General features: G+C 41.0%; 8 protein-coding genes across 8 annotated transcripts; 6 read left to right on the forward strand and 2 right to left on the reverse strand.

Moving 5' to 3' along the window:
* Window positions 1-18: 18 nt before the first annotated feature.
* Window positions 19-2,556, reverse strand: NEMIN01_0489 (uncharacterized protein; the record flags this gene model as incomplete). The annotated part of the gene is made up of 1 exon (XM_051476431.1): window positions 19-2,556. One exon carries the CDS (start codon window positions 2,554-2,556, stop codon window positions 19-21), a length of 2,538 nt encoding a protein of 845 aa, XP_051332391.1.
* Window positions 2,557-2,924: 368 nt separating this feature from the next.
* NEMIN01_0490 (uncharacterized protein) lies at window positions 2,925-3,485 on the forward strand (the record flags this gene model as incomplete). The annotated part of the gene is made up of 1 exon (XM_051476432.1): window positions 2,925-3,485. One exon carries the CDS (start codon window positions 2,925-2,927, stop codon window positions 3,483-3,485), a length of 561 nt encoding a protein of 186 aa, XP_051332392.1.
* Window positions 3,486-3,943: 458 nt separating this feature from the next.
* Window positions 3,944-6,079, reverse strand: NEMIN01_0491 (protein HIRA/HIR1; the record flags this gene model as incomplete). Its single annotated transcript, XM_051476433.1, has 1 exon — window positions 3,944-6,079. The coding sequence occupies one exon, from the start codon at window positions 6,077-6,079 to the stop codon at window positions 3,944-3,946; it is 2,136 nt and encodes a 711-aa protein (XP_051332393.1).
* Window positions 6,080-6,141: 62 nt separating this feature from the next.
* Window positions 6,142-7,320, forward strand: NEMIN01_0492 (uncharacterized protein; the record flags this gene model as incomplete). The annotated part of the gene is made up of 1 exon (XM_051476434.1): window positions 6,142-7,320. The coding sequence occupies one exon, from the start codon at window positions 6,142-6,144 to the stop codon at window positions 7,318-7,320; it is 1,179 nt and encodes a 392-aa protein (XP_051332394.1).
* Window positions 7,321-7,862: 542 nt separating this feature from the next.
* NEMIN01_0493 (uncharacterized protein) lies at window positions 7,863-9,515 on the forward strand (the record flags this gene model as incomplete). The annotated part of the gene is made up of 1 exon (XM_051476435.1): window positions 7,863-9,515. One exon carries the CDS (start codon window positions 7,863-7,865, stop codon window positions 9,513-9,515), a length of 1,653 nt encoding a protein of 550 aa, XP_051332395.1.
* A 211-nt stretch (window positions 9,516-9,726) lies between these two features.
* On the forward strand, window positions 9,727-11,526 carry NEMIN01_0494 (uncharacterized protein; the record flags this gene model as incomplete). The annotated part of the gene is made up of 1 exon (XM_051476436.1): window positions 9,727-11,526. The coding sequence occupies one exon, from the start codon at window positions 9,727-9,729 to the stop codon at window positions 11,524-11,526; it is 1,800 nt and encodes a 599-aa protein (XP_051332396.1).
* A 214-nt stretch (window positions 11,527-11,740) lies between these two features.
* Window positions 11,741-13,477, forward strand: NEMIN01_0495 (uncharacterized protein; the record flags this gene model as incomplete). The annotated part of the gene is made up of 1 exon (XM_051476437.1): window positions 11,741-13,477. One exon carries the CDS (start codon window positions 11,741-11,743, stop codon window positions 13,475-13,477), a length of 1,737 nt encoding a protein of 578 aa, XP_051332397.1.
* A 206-nt stretch (window positions 13,478-13,683) lies between these two features.
* Window positions 13,684-15,354, forward strand: NEMIN01_0496 (uncharacterized protein; the record flags this gene model as incomplete). Its single annotated transcript, XM_051476438.1, has 1 exon — window positions 13,684-15,354. The coding sequence occupies one exon, from the start codon at window positions 13,684-13,686 to the stop codon at window positions 15,352-15,354; it is 1,671 nt and encodes a 556-aa protein (XP_051332398.1).
* Between the last annotated feature and the right edge of the window lie 166 nt (window positions 15,355-15,520).

Below are 15,520 nucleotides of genomic sequence, written 5' to 3' on the forward strand. Positions count from 1 at the left end.
CATTTAAATACTTATGATTTATTTTGATGTTGCTGCTACGTACTCCTTGGCTTTCTCCAGGACTGCTTCCTCTTTGTCTTTTGTGCCGTACTCTTTTTCGAACTTCAGGTACATCTTGAATATGCTCTTCACTGCGCTCTCAGATATGTTCTCGTCTGCCACCGATCTGTTGAAAATATTCCTGGTGTAGATTATGTCTGCGTTCTTTGCAATGCTTCCTGTCTCCAGCGCAATGTACTTCATAACCCAGTCTTCTCTGCTTCTGTTCTCCATCTTGCTCAGCTGTTTCTCAACCGCAGTTCTTCCTTCGTTCTTAGACACGTGGTAAAGCGCCTCAATGTGCGCCATTTCCACAGACTTTCTGTCTGCTGTCTTCATCTCCGACTTGTTCATGAGCTCTGAGACTTCTCTAAGCTCCTCCACGCTGTTTGCCTTGTGCGCTGCATGGATCAGCTCTCTGTAGCCAAAGGGCGAGTCTCTCTTTTCATCTATGAACCGAAGACACACCATCCTAAATAGCGCTCTGTTCTTGGCTGTTCTTGTGGCATCTGCTACTTTCTTGAGGAATATGCTGCCGTCTCTTCTGATTCCCTCTTCAATGGGCTCGATCCACTCGGGCTCGATTCTCTCTGCCTGGACATCTCCCAGGGAGGTAGCATACTCTATGCATATGCGCATCTTCGCGTCTGGCGACTGAAGGTATCCCATTGCCTGTCTGAACAGCTTTAGCAGCAGCGCAGGGGATGCGTTCTGCATGCGCTTAGTCCACGGCTCCACGCCGTCTTTGCTGTTAAACAGCTCCATCTGCATATTTTCATCGTTAATTGTGCTGTCGCTCTCTTCGTCCTCTGAGTTTTCTTCTGGCGCATCAACTGCGTATGCCACAGGCTCTGCGTGTGCGCTTTCTCTCTTTTCCTGTGTCTCTTCTGCGGGTGCTCCTTCAAAGGCGTTTAGCACTTCAAACTTTTTAATGGATCCCTCGATAAGGCCTGCTTCGTAGTCTATATCGTACAGGACGATATTCACCTTCTGCCCGGGATGGACAAGGGTTGCCCAGTCTTCCACGTATCTGCTGCTTATCTCTCCTATCTTTATTCTAGCCACTGCGTACCTATCCAGATCAGCGAATGCCCCGTACTGGTAGACACGGGATATATTCGTGGAGACAATCTGTCCGTTCTTGTACTTCTTCACTGCCTCTATTCTTCTTTCTGCTCTTGTTTCTCCTGCTCTTTCTTTTTCATCAGCTGTGAGCTCTCTTCTCTCTTTTTCTTTTTCTTCTCTTTTTTGCAGATTTTGTTTTTCTTCCAGTGCGAGCGATGCATAGAATATTCCCTCGGTTCTGCCTGGCTTAGTGATGTACACCCGATGGACTGCTCCCACCTCTGCGTCCATGTCCTTGGCTCTCTGGAGGTGCACTGTCTGTCTTCCGAATGTAGAGCATTTAAGAACTGCATCAGTCGCCTGTCTGACAAATACAACAGCCTCTGTTCCGGGAACGAGTGGGACTGCAGCATTTTCTGCGCGTATTAGCGACTCTTTAGCCGTTACTGTAACAGAGTATCCCCTTACATCGAACACTCTAACGGTTATTGTGTCTCCTTCCCTAAATGGGGCAGCAGATCCTCGTCTGGATATGTCTGAGTAGTGCTCTTGATAAAGCACAGCGAGTATGCCTTCTTCTAGTCGTACGGATGCATATCCCCTTTCTTTTATGCTCACTATCTCTCCCGTTGTAATCACTCCTATCATCGATGGATCAGGTAGCTTTTTGTGTATTTCCTGTGTGTACTCTTCGTATGGCACGGCGTGCACTGTGGTCTTGTCTTCTGATACGTAGAGAATGATTGACACCTGCTGGTCTTCTTCCTCCATTTCCTTTTTGCTCTCTACGATGAGCTCTCCCAGGGAAAGACCCTGTGCCGTGTAGGAGTAAAACATGCTCGTGTACTTAGGGCGCAGTTGCCCAAGGATGTATTTAGGCCGTCCTGTTATTGTTGTTCTTACAAAAACGCCTGGAGACACTTCATCTTTATCGCCTAGGTATATTTCTCTGTCTATTTTATCGTGTAGTAGAAAGGTGGATGGAGTTACCGCGCTTACCTGGAAGACTCCAAGGGTGCCTTCAGTGTACACTGCATCTGTCTTTAGAAGCGCTGTCTTTCCTGGGACTCCGAGCGCCACTGCGTACCCAACTTCCTCCGATCCCTCTATCACTCCCGTTACGATCGAGTTTACTTTTATGCTCTTTTGTGTGAAGAATGTGCACTCGTAGTCTCCTGTTCTTGGGCCAAGGATCAACAGCTCAATGTATAGGTCTTTTTGGAAGCTCTTGACCAGTCTCTTGGCTATTGCATAATCGTCTGTTTCCATGTCGTTTACAACTCCCTTCTTGGAGACTATTCCCAGCTTTCCATTGGGGAGTTTGAACTGGATGGTGTCTTCTTTTTCTATGTAGAAGGCCCCTAGGACGTGCGTTCCTATTGTGTATACTATTTCGTCTGAGTCTCTTTTCTCTTTCTTTACTGCTCTCTTTCCGAATAAAACTCTTGTCATAAATGAAAATTTTATTTGGCTGTTATTTATATTTTTACGAGCAACTGAATAATAGAAAAATAAATTGAAAATATTTCATAGCGCAGATGGAATATAAGTAAGGATAAGTAATCATTATAGGGAATTGCTAACTATGTAAACATAGACAGACTAGCTGGTATTCTCTCTTACATGGCTGTGTGTCTGTTCCACCGATATAAATCACCTAATCCTTTGGGTTATTGAGTATTTTCCTTTTTCTTGTGAATCTATTGCATCCTAGGGCAGCACTCTTCTGTTCACTATCACATAGCTTTAATGCCTAGCTGAAGTTTTAAATCAAATAAAAAATTACTGCACAAATTTAATTTGCAAACAGAAAAGAGTCGATGAGCTACAAACCTGTTCCCAATGCCACTTGTTCAACTTTCTACACGGATAACAGCACAGTTGACAGCAGTCTGCTAAACATCCTACTTACCAAGCATCTTGTTCCCATGGTCTTTCTTGTCTTTCTTTGCAGCATTTCCGCGGCGTGTTTTCTGTTTCTGGGGCTGCTTTCCCTGGCAGAACAGAACACTTCGAGAAACGACGAGTTTACAATAAGCAAATCAACCAAAGCCCTGGTCAAGTCCACGATTAAAGGGATGAAAGAGGATGATATACTGAAAGGAAGAGGCTCTATTGAGTACGATGTAACAGAAATGTACGAGTTTGACGAGGATGACATACTAGCCATAAGTGTGGAGTATGAAAAACTTACGATGCACACCAACATAAACTTGTTCAATGTTTTATCTCAGCAGAGGCCCATCGTTGTTGTTCTGATCTGCATGTTTGGCTTTGTCTCCACCTCCATGATTGTGTTCATTGTTGAGTACTATATAGTTCCGCTGTATCTCCTAAAAACAGGAATATATGCAGTAAGGTCCGTATTCACTCCCAAGTAGCACCTAGAAAGTAGATAAAACGCGTTTAAAGTAAAACTAGTCTAGTAGAAGCATCTGTAAGCTGTAGACAGAAGATATATCTATAGAATAACTACAGAAGTAGCCGTATAAAAAGCTATTGTAATACTTTGTTGCTAGATTCTTCGGTTACATGTCTAGTCTATAACGGCGCAGTGATTATGAATAAAAGAATGAAATCTGTGTAGAATTGAATGGTTTATCGTTAATTTACTGTTGATATGTCTGTTGCTACGTATTGCTACAGATTGTACTAATTTTAATAAAGCTTATGTTTGATTTTTTATTTTATTTGTTAGAAAGCGTAGAAATTTTCGTTCTTGTACTCTTTTATTTTACTTTTATATTGTTCAGAATCATTTGCATTCATTGTGGACTGTCTATTTCCTGCTTTTTACTCGTACTACATACCTACATAGACATTTGTTATTCTGTGCTATTTATTGTGCTAGTTTTTCTTTTATCTCTCGAGTCTTCTCGTACGCATACTGCTGGAACTCTTCTGTCTCTGCGCACTGCACAAGGAGCGTGCTGATGAACTCTGCTTTTACCTGGCTGTTTTTTCTGTTCAGAACTTCCTCAATGATCGCATCCATCCTATTGAACAGCCCGGGAGCACAGGACTCTCCTCTGGCTGCAGATGCAATTATCTTTTCAATTGAGTCTGCGACCAGCGCCCAGTCTCCGTAGAGCATCCCCACTGTGCATCTGTTCTCAAGAAACTCAAATGTGCAGTCTTTCTCTTCTCCTCCGCAGTGTGCATCGCTGTATGCTGAGGGAGCATCCATCTCCAGCATAAACCACACTTTCATCTGCGGGTTGTAGAACTGCGTGCTTCCATCTTCGTACAAAATGATCAAAAAGTATTTTGGATCGAGAAGAACATTCACAACATCTGACTGGGATGCTATCCTGTCCTCTACTGTTGTGCTGTTCAGCAGATCCAGAACCTTAAACGATCCCTGCAGCACCACAAGAATCTTTTCATTCCTCACATCCACTGACACCACACACGAAAACGGCATAGCAGGCAGAACAAGTACACCTTTGTCCATGTTGTACACCCAGAGAGTGTCAATTGTGCTTCCACTCTTTGCCTTCTGCGTGCTCACTACAGCCAGTATGCACGCATCCGCTGCTACCACCTTTATGCTGTGTCCTGCTGCTGTAAACCACTCTTTTCCGTTTTTCTTAACGACGAACATGCTTCTATTCCCTTTTATTTCTACAGTAAAAACCGTTGCTGTACCAGCTACTGTCTCAAGCTGTGCTATACATCTGTCGGGCTCGATACTTTCCTGCAGCGGCACCTGTCCTGTCATCAATACAACTCTGGGGCCCCTGACCACGCCTGCTGAGTCCGGCTCTTCGAGGGGTTTTATGAATCTTGGAATTATTTTCTTTTTTTTTTCTTCGGGTTTGTTTGTGTCCTCTGTAATATTTTCAATTTCTTCTTTTTTATCTGCCCACTTTTCGCTTTCTTTCTCCTCTTCACCCTCTGGGCTGGGCATCTTTTCTATCTCTGCGTGCGCCATGATAAACTCGCGGGAGTACGGAAGGGCTCTGCTCTCTTCTATCACGGGGGTGTGCGGCACTCCAAACTCTCCATCCTCAAACTCCATGTAAAATACAGAGCCATCGTATGCACACCCAAAGAGCACTTTCCCATTTGATGACCACTGCAGATCCATAATCGGCTGGCATGAGACTTCCTTCAGGAGTATTAGCGGCTTTGAGCTGCCTGAGCTCCAGATGGCCACACTTCTGTCCTGTGATCCTGTGGCTAGAATATACGATGTAGACCCGTCTTTCTCCCAGAGAAAAGGATTGAATGCAACTGTTTCCACAGGAGCAGTGTGTCCAATGAGGGTATAGCTGCGAGCTAGGTTAGCAGACAGAAGAGCCACTGCATCCTGTTTCTCCAAGAACGCGAGTCCGCATGCAATGTACTTTCCATCAGGGCTCCAACTCATCCTTCCAAAGAAAGACTCCATTTGCACGCCTTTAAAGGGCTTTTTAGTTGATGATAGTTTTTTGAGGTTTTTATCGTACAGAAAAAGCTCTCCTTCATCGCCGTATGTCGATATGTATCCTGCTCCTGGGCTGAATGCAATGCCCTTGCACCCTTTTTCATGCTTCTCGAGCCTAGTAACTATGCTAAAGCTAGGTCTATCGTATATTATAACAGACCCATCGTACCCTCCTGTGGCCAAGTATCTGCTGCTCCATGCAATGCTCGATACATCTGATCTGTGATCTGACAATCTTTTTTTTGTGTGCAGCTGGATGGTGCCCTGGGTCTTTGTTACACCCCACACTATCACGTTTCCATCATCAGAGGCTGTTGCTAGTAGATCACCAGCGGGAGAAAACCGTGTGCACAGCACTGCTCCCGTGTGTTTGGTAAAGCTTCCTTCCTCTTTGCTCTCTTTATCTGTTATTTTCCATATTTTCACAGATCCATCCTGTCCTCCTGTAACAACATACGACACATCGCAGGGGAATGTGTCTGTACTGAAAATGGTGCTTTGCTTTTTATTCAGCATATGGGCAATGTTAGTCAAAACTACCTTCATATTGGCCTTTAAATAAAAATTAAATTTAAATTGCAAAATAAAAATAAAAATAAAAAGTATACATGCTGAACTGTAGCGTCTGCAAACTGCCGTCGACTAAAATGGACAATGGATACGTGTGTCCAAATGGGCACATGACCACGCGGCTGAAAGAGATGGAAGAGAGGAAAGATTGGCAGCCAGGAAGCCAGAGCACCATCAAAAGAAAAAGACCCAAGCAGACTATTCGCGATTTAATAAGCACCATATCATCTCGCGAGCTGTGTACTCTCATTGCTCTGCGGTACCTCCACTCTCTTCTTAGAGAATATGAAATACCTAAATCTGCTTTTCTTCGGTACAAATCGCTCTACTACTCATTTGCTACTTACATTGAAAAACTTCCTAATGAAAGACTCGGGCCAGAGTACAGGACAATAACAGAAGTGTTTGTGTTTTTAGTGAAAAGAGACCTGGAGGAGAAGAAGGACAGACTCTACACACTGCTTGATTTTAAAAGAAAACATAACGGAAAAAATCTTCGAACTAATAAATTCACTGTGCGCAAAGAATACTTCAAAACGGCATATCTGCGCACTCTTGTCTTTGAAAGCGCCTCAAACAAAATGAGCATAAACTCCATTAAAAACCTTCTCCAGTGCACATTCCCAAATTGCAATGAATACTTTTCGGGCGTATTCGGGCTGATGAGCGAGAATGCGCTGAGCAAAATGTGTGCGCAGCTTGGGCTCACAATGACAAAGAGAATGGCCGCTGGGTTTGCGCTCTTCAAGGAGAATTTAGTGCACATACGGTTCCATGAAACATACAACAAGTTTTTGTTCAGCGAATTGCTCATCGGAGCATATTTAATCATGTATTCAATGCAAATGTGCGATCTCACGCCTGTCCATGGGCGCCTGGTCTTTGTAGAAAGAGCGCACGATCTGGGAGAGGGCAACGTAGCTCAGGACTTCTTCTGCAGAGAGATATACATGTCCAATTTAAAACAGCTGAACTACTACCTGGAAATAATAGAGAAGTATGATGGAAACAAAGCACCAGTGTTCAACCCAATAGAGTTCCCAGCGCCTACCTTCGGAGTAGGCAAGGCAGATGCCAAGACAAGAAGACAAGCTTTGCACACAATAGGCTTGCACATAGCAAATACCATAGGAGAAAAAATTACTAACATTTTCGATGTAACTAAGAGTATACTGGCAATACATAAGAAGCTGCTTGACAGACTGAAGCCAGCGTAGTTGGCGAATATTTATTTATTTCTGTGGGGTGTGGCAGAATATTTTTACGTATTCTTGGATTACAGCGCATAGATCCTTGGTTAGTGCTAGAGCTATTATTATTCTAGTGATTGCGGCTAAGAAATAGCAATAAAGTGTTTAATAGAGTACATTTATAGTTTTTTATTATACCAGAGCCACAGGTTTTTATATACATTCCTTTACGGCACTATTCCTAGACAAATGTTTATAGTAATTGTAGCTATAACATTATTCTTGCTCGTTTTTGTTACAAGAGGTCTACAGTTATACTACCGTGCTGATACTAACGAACCAGTGTCTATGAACGAAACAGCTATTCTCACTTTATTTTGAGTAAGAATGTCTTGCTAATGACTCATTAGGATGAAATAGCTCTGTACTTGCCACGAATAAAATGAAATTATTTTCTACTTTTCTCTCTTTTTATGCCCATTAATGGAAGGAATACGTCTTAGAAAAAAGCTTACTAAAATTTAAAAATAGACCAGACATAATAAAAATGAAAAAATTTTAGTTCTACTATGATCTTACAACACACACTATTGAAACAGATAGTAATCATAGGAGCAGTTGCCGTAGCCTATTTGCAAAGAGTCAGCTGTGCATCAGAGAACATGGATGTGCCAAAGGACAAGAATGCATTTTTATCCTGTGCGGCTAGCTATTGGGACGGCCAAGTTGCTTTCGTAGAAAAACAAGTTAAAATACGCAGTGATTTTATTGAACACGTTGATCGTGTCACCTTTAAAGATCTACGATTTGACGGAAATAACTATATGGGAATAGGAAAGGAAACCATGTTTGAAATAACAGAGGATTTGTCGGCTCTTAAAGAAGATCAGAGAGAAATGATGAAGCTATTAGAGCCATCGAGTGAATCAACTGCTCTTATCGATGAAGAACAGGCCACTTCTAGCAGTGACCAAGAGAAAAATACCATTCAGCCAGCCTTAAGGGATGTGTTGTCAAAAATGCTTAAAAGAAACACTGCGCTCATTGAAAAACTAGACAAGTTCAGCTCAGACATGCTAAAACTTGTAAGAAATTACACTTTACTGAAAAAAACAGATATCCAGCTGGACGACCTCGTGCTGTTTAAGCTAGCAGAGAAAAATAGAACACTCCCCACTAACATCATACTGTCTTTCTTTGACGTAGAGTCATCTATCTCTGCTTTTGACGGCAAAATTAGCAGACAGAAACTGGACGAGATAGTTGATTGCTTAAGCAGCAGCAGCCTTGACAACAAAGAGCTTATTCATAGTTATGTGTGCACAGTAATGGAAGACATAATGCAAAAGAGAGAACACCCGTTAGTGTCAGCTGATAAACACTTTTCAACTATACTGGATAAGTACGGACTGAATCTGGCAGCAGATGAAAATATAATGGATGTCTATTCCAGTCTACTGAAGGATCTTGCAGGTGCAGAGATAAGCCAGTTCAAAGACACCGCGCCTAACAAGGTTATGAAATTGATAATGATTGAACACCTGATGGATGAGAATCTATTGAAATACAAGAAGAACAGTTTGTTTTCTAACTTAGAAAAGATAATACTGAGCATGGAAGAAAAGCAGCAGGCTAAAATACTTACTGTTCTAAGCATGCTGTGGAATGACTGGTACTTCAAGTTAAGAAAAAATGACATATTCAGAAGCGATGCCTGCAAAGAGCTTAACCTGAACGTTTATTTCTTTGAAAAACTGCTGAAAAACATCGGGTCTTTTAAATGGATATATGCTATGGGCATGCCTGATTTAGACACACCCACTTCATTTCCAAAAAACAAACTGGCAAAAGAAATACACTTTGACATGTCCTACCTGCACCCCATGTGGTATATGTGCAGGCGATATGAGAGCATTAGCCATCTAGACAGGCCCGATCCTAAATCTAAGGGTAAGCCATTCATGACCAGAAAAAACGACTTGGTCACACTTAGACCGCACAGAATAAGTAAAATCGATGATGAGTTGACACGCGCAGAGAACATGCGCGATTTCATGAATACGTGTTTTTCTTCATCACCCGTTAAAATCAAAATTTTCCATGAATATCCAAACAGCGGCACATACGACTATACGTACAATAGAATACTTAAGTGTTTAGAGCTGCCTCTAATAGAAGATACAAGAGATGCACTTCAAAGAAGAAGAAAAAGGAATATTTAAATATTCTCTGCAGGAACATAAATCGTTACACATTCAAGCTGCACAAGAAGAAAGTGTTGGTACGCCCAGTATCTATTGCTACTAAATAAAAGTAGTTTATTTATTCTTTTTTTCTAAGTTATTCTTGTTTGCCGAGTAAAATAGACTGAGGAAGTACGTGGATTCTTAAAGGTGGAAAGGGAAATAAAAATGAAAATATTTTAATTTTGCTATGATTCTACAAAAAAGACTAAAACAGGTAATAGCCATAGGAGCCACTGCTCTAGCTTGTTTGCAAGAAGCCATTTGTGTGCCCGAGGACAAGACTATACTTCTGTACGATTTGAAGACTTGCTGGAACAGCAGAATGACCGCTATAGAAGAACAAATTAATATTCGCAAAGATTTTTTCAGAAAGGCCGAGCTTATCAAGGCTAATAACATGCCAGACTACGATAGCGCCAAGGATCTAGACCTAATACAGGAGCTTATACAAGAACTAGACAGAGACCTACTGTCTCTTAAGAAAAGCTGGGATAAGATGGAGAATTTAGTGGGAGCATTGAATAGAGCAAATGCATACAACATAGCAGAAGAATTTAGGCTTGTTCTGAGAGATAACGATCCTTACGACCTTTTGATGGGAAGCATACCGCATGAGGACCTGCCAAACAGTACTTTTAGTTTTAACGAGATTACCTACAGCGAGGTAAAATCAACAAACTCTTTTGACAGAAAGTATGCTATTGACAAATTGGTTCGCAGAAAAATTAACGACTTACGAAAACTCTTGCTGGAGATGAATGATAGCAGCACTGCACTCATTGGAAACATCCACTACTTCAATTCGCAAATGCTAATATTCATAGAGCGGTATAGCGCAAAGAAGTACAAAGGCATCAAATTAGAAGAGCTGGCAATGTTTAAGCTCGCAAAACTTGGCAATATATTCCCTGCCAACATTATATTCACGTTCTTTGAAGAAGAGCCGCTGAGAGTCGATGCCAATGATGAGCTGGCTAACAAAGAGAGGCTGGAGAGCATCGTTAAGTATTTAAGAAGTTTTGTTCCCAACAATGACAAAATCTTCTACAACTATATAAACACTATAATGAATGATAATTGCATCGAAAAAAACAGATTAAATCAGCTGATACTCGCTGATGTTCATTTTAAAAATGTGTTCTATGAGTGTGGGCTTGCTATGGGCGAAAACATAATGGATATTTACTATATCCTACTACAAAAGGACCTTGTTGGAGCAGAGATAGACCAGTTCAAAGACATCACGCATGTACAGCTTATAAAGCTAATCATGGCCGAATATTTAATGAATGGACCTCTGCTGAACTACAAAAAGAACCGTTTATTTTCCAACTTGGAGAAGATAATATTGAGCAAAACAGAAACCGAACAGGATAAAGTGCTTGATGTTCTAAGCATGCTGTGGGATGACTGGTACTGCGAGCCAAGGAAAAGAAATCCGTCTCTCAAAGACTTCTACACAGATAACATGATCAACGCTGACTTTTTCAGAGTAGTGCGCGGTGGTTTTGTGCATTCAAAATGGGTTTACATAATCGAGGCAAAGAATTTAGATTTTCCTTCTTTTTTTTCGAGAGACCAGGTAGCAGAAAGGCTGCACGTTGACATGTCCTACATGCACCCCATATGGTACATGTGCAAGCGATACGAGAGCATTAGCTACCTAAAAGAGCAGGACACCAAATACGGCAGAAAGCTATTCATGTCCAGAGAAAACAATCTAGTGACGGTCAGGCCGTACAAAATAAGCAACCGTGACGATAATATAATCCGGGTAGAGAACATGAGAGACTTTATGAACACGTGCTTTTCGTCTATATTTGTTGAGTTTGAGACAGCCTGCAGGTTTGAAGAGACAACTGGATCTGCCATTATATCTGATTTGTTCTTTGACACTTTTGATATCAGGAATCTGAAGAGACAAAAATACCTAGGCCCTAAACTCTCAGTAGACGAAAAAGATATAGCACTCCAGCCCTTTGTCTGAGGAGAATAAACCACTGCACAGCAAGACAGCTTCTAGAAAAAGATTTGGCACACATAAATCACATCAATATTGCTAAATAAAAGCCAAGTTTTACCAGTTATCTTTCTAGCACCAGCCAGCATTTCTATGCATTTGTCCAAACAGGCCAAGAAAGGACTAAGGATTGCCTTAAAGGCAAAAATGAAGGTGAAAATATTTTAATTTTGCCATGATCATGAAAAGAGTACTAAAACAGGTAATAGCCGTAGGAGCTATTGCACTAGCTTGTTTGCAAGGGGCTAGCTGTGTGCCAGAGGACAAAAGCACATTTTTAAATAACTTGTATATTTACTGGTACAACAGGATAGTTTTTATAGAAAATCAAATCCAGATTTGTAATTTTTTTCTCAGCAAGGCCGAGCTCAAGCCCAAGGATACGCTCTTTAACACCGGCAATTCTCTAAAGCTGGGCAGTGATCTGATGTCTGAAATAGTAGATGACTGTTTGCTCTTCAACGAAAGCTGGAAAAATCTGAAGAATCTAGTGAAATTGGCGAATAAAATAAATAACTACATCAGAAAAAAGAAATTTACCGCCTACGATGTGGTAGACAGAGATTTCAATGAAATTATGGGGCTGCTTTCTAGTGAGACAATAGCAGCTATTTCGAGTGCCCAAACAGAAAACAATCTGCACGGCAGAATAAAAGCTGTCTCGCAGCTGGAAAAGATGACAAATGCTGTCTTAGAAAAACTGTTGTCGAAGATGCTTAGTGATAGCACCATGATAATTGAGAAAATATACAAATTCAATTCGCACATGCTAACATTCATAGAAAAGTACAGTGTGAAGAAAGACAGCGCCAGCAAAATACACGATCTTGTGCTGTTTAAGCTGGCAAAGAGAAACAAGATGTTTGCTGCCAACATCATATTCACTTTCTTTGAAATAGATCCGCTCTTCTTTTTTTGTGACGGCGAAATTAACAGACAGCAGCTAGAAGACATGATCGGCTCTTTGAGCAACTCTATCTCCAGAAACGACAACATTCTCTTTTTTTACATACGTGCTGTGATGTATGACATACAGGAAAACAAGGTGAATGCGCTAGTATGTGCGGATATGCACTTTAGACATACTTTCCGCGGCTATGGAGTCAATCCATCTATAGACAAGGACATAATAGATATCTATTTCAGCCTGTCCAAATGCGTTCTTTCCAGCGAAGAAACAAGCCGGTATAACCACATTGCAGCCGAGCAGATCATAAGACTGATAATGATTGAATACCTCATGGAAGGATACATGCTGAACTACAGAAAAAACTGTCTGTTCTCCAATTTAGAAAAAATAATAGTAAGTGCAGATTTTAGAAAACAGGATAGAATAATTGATGCTCTGAGACTGCTATGGAATGACTGGTACTGCGATCTAAGAAAGGACAACAGATCTCTTGAAGACTTCTGCAGAAGGAATGGAATCAATATTGATTTTTTTGAAAGACTGCAGAGCAATATCACATATTCTAAATGGGTGTATGGAATAGACAAGGCTAGCTTGGATCTGCCGTCTTCATTTTCAAGAGATCAGCTGGCAAGGGAGATGCACTTTGACATGTCCTATCTGCACCCCATATGGTACATCTGCAAGAGGTACGAGAGAATCAGCCCCTTGAGCGAACCTGATCTTGAGTTCATTGATAAGCCGTTCATGAGCCAAGTGGCAAATCTGGTTAGAATCAGGCTGCACAAAATAAGCAAGCAGAACGACAGTTTGACACGGGAAGAGAATATAAGAGACTTCATGAACACGTGTTTTTCACTGGCATCTGCTGAAATTGAAATTCTCTGCAGGCCCAGCGAGTATCAAGACTCTAATTTTACAGCCGATGAGTTTATTGGGTTTTTTGAGCTGGGGTCTCTGGAGCCAAATGGCGCTTATCCAAGAATATCAAGAGAAGATGCTGTTTGAGCATGTGTTTACAGAACGCAAACTGTTGCTGATTAGCATGCTTAGAAAAGCAAGTTTAGCATTCTCAATGTCTATCATTGCTAAATAAAGCTTGATTTTTTACAACTATCTCCGGGCTATATCTCTATTTACTCATTTATAAGGCAGGGACTGAGAAAAGAAAGAACCAAGCATTTCCTTAAAAATGTAAATATTTTAATTTTACTATGATCTTACAACAAGTGCTCCTGAAAAAGGTAGTAGTTATGGGAGCTTGTCTACTGGCTTGTTTGCAAGTTGCGAGCTGCACAACAAGGGATAAGGATGTAAATTTAGAAGGCTTATATGCTTATTGGCATAGCAGGATGGCTTCTATGGAAAAACAAGTCCAAATTTGCGGTAGTTTTATTAGCAAGGCCGACTCTATGTCTGGAGAAATGCCATTTGATGCCAGCAGTTATGTAAAGAGAGGAAAGGAGGCTATCTCTGAAATAACAACGGGCTTCTCGTCTCTTAGCAACAACATGGAAGAAGTGAAAAAGCTAGTAGAATCACTGTATGAGTTAAACATCTACATTAAGAAAAAACAGCCTGCTTCTGATAACGTGATAGACATACCTTTCAATGGCGATATAATGAAGGCAGCTACTAAGTCAAAAATAGATGGCTTTCTGTCAAAAATGCTCAATGACAGCACTCTGATGATTGAGAATGTGCACAAATTCAACTTAAATATGCTAAACTTTGTAGAAAAATATAGTCTAAAAAAGTATCAAAATAGCCAGCTAGAAGACCTTCTGCTGTTCAAACTGGCAAGAAAGAACAAGATGTTTGCTACCAATATCATATTCGCTTTCTTTGCAGCAGAATCCACAGAATCAGCTTTCGATGCAGACTTTGATGAGCAGAGGTTAGAGCACATAATCAGCTGTTTAAACAACCATATTTCTAGCAAGGAGATCTCAAAGTACATATCTGCTGTGCAAGATGACATACGAGAAAACAAAACAAGCCCTCTAGTGTCGGCTAATGCACATTTTCAAAGTATGTTCGGTGAATATGGAGTAGGTACTAGCGCAAAAGACAGCATAATGCACATATATTTTAATTTGTCTAAAAATTCTCTTTCCAATGAAGAAATAAGCCAATGCGAAAGCATTACACCAGAGCAAGTCATAAGACTGGTTATGATCGAATACCTAATGGACGGGCATCTGTTGAACTGCAAGAGAAACAGTTTGTTTTCCAATTTAGGAAAAATGATATCAAACATGGAAGAAAAAGAGCAGAATAAAATACTTGATGTGCTGAGCATGCTGTGGGATGACTGGTACTGCGAGCTGAGAGAATCTGTTGGCCTGTTTTTTACGCAGTTCTGCAAGGAACACTCTCTCTGCTTCAACTTCTTTATGAACTTGAAGAGCTGTTTCACACATAGCAGATGGATGTATGCAGTGGATATGTCCCGTGTAGAGCTAGAGAATCCGTTTTCAAAAGGTGAGCTGGCAAAAGAAATGCACTTTGACATGTCGTATGTACATCCTATGTGGTACATGTGCAAGCGATATGAAAGCGTTAGCCACTTGGACAAGCCAGATCCTGAGTTCAGCAATAAGCCATTCATGGAGAGAGAGCACCGCTCAATTACGATCCGAATGCACAGAATAAGTAAAAACGATGACGAACTGATACGGGCAGAAAACATGAGAGATTTCATGAACATATGTTTTTTGCCGCTAGCAGTCCGGGTTGAGCTTCTTTACAGACAGCAGGATGCCAGTAAATGCTATCCTATAGCGAGCTGTTTTCTTAAATCTCTGGGAATGTCTTTAAAAAGAAACAAAATTACATCGTCTCAAGAAGCCCAAGAAGAAGCTGGCTCTGCTCATGAACAGTAAATCACCGATGTTCAATCTGCCTAAAAGAGCTTTAGCAAGTTCGGAGCATATTATTTCTAAATAAAAGACAGCTCTGACAAGTATCTTCTATTCAATAAATTGGTGCTATTCATACGTGCTAATTTGTTCATTTACAGGCCATGGACTAAAAAGTACTAAGAATTTC

This window comes from Nematocida minor, assembly GCF_024244105.1.
Source record: "Nematocida minor strain JUm1510 chromosome Unknown 7922, whole genome shotgun sequence".
Taxonomy (NCBI): Eukaryota; Fungi; Microsporidia; genus Nematocida; species Nematocida minor.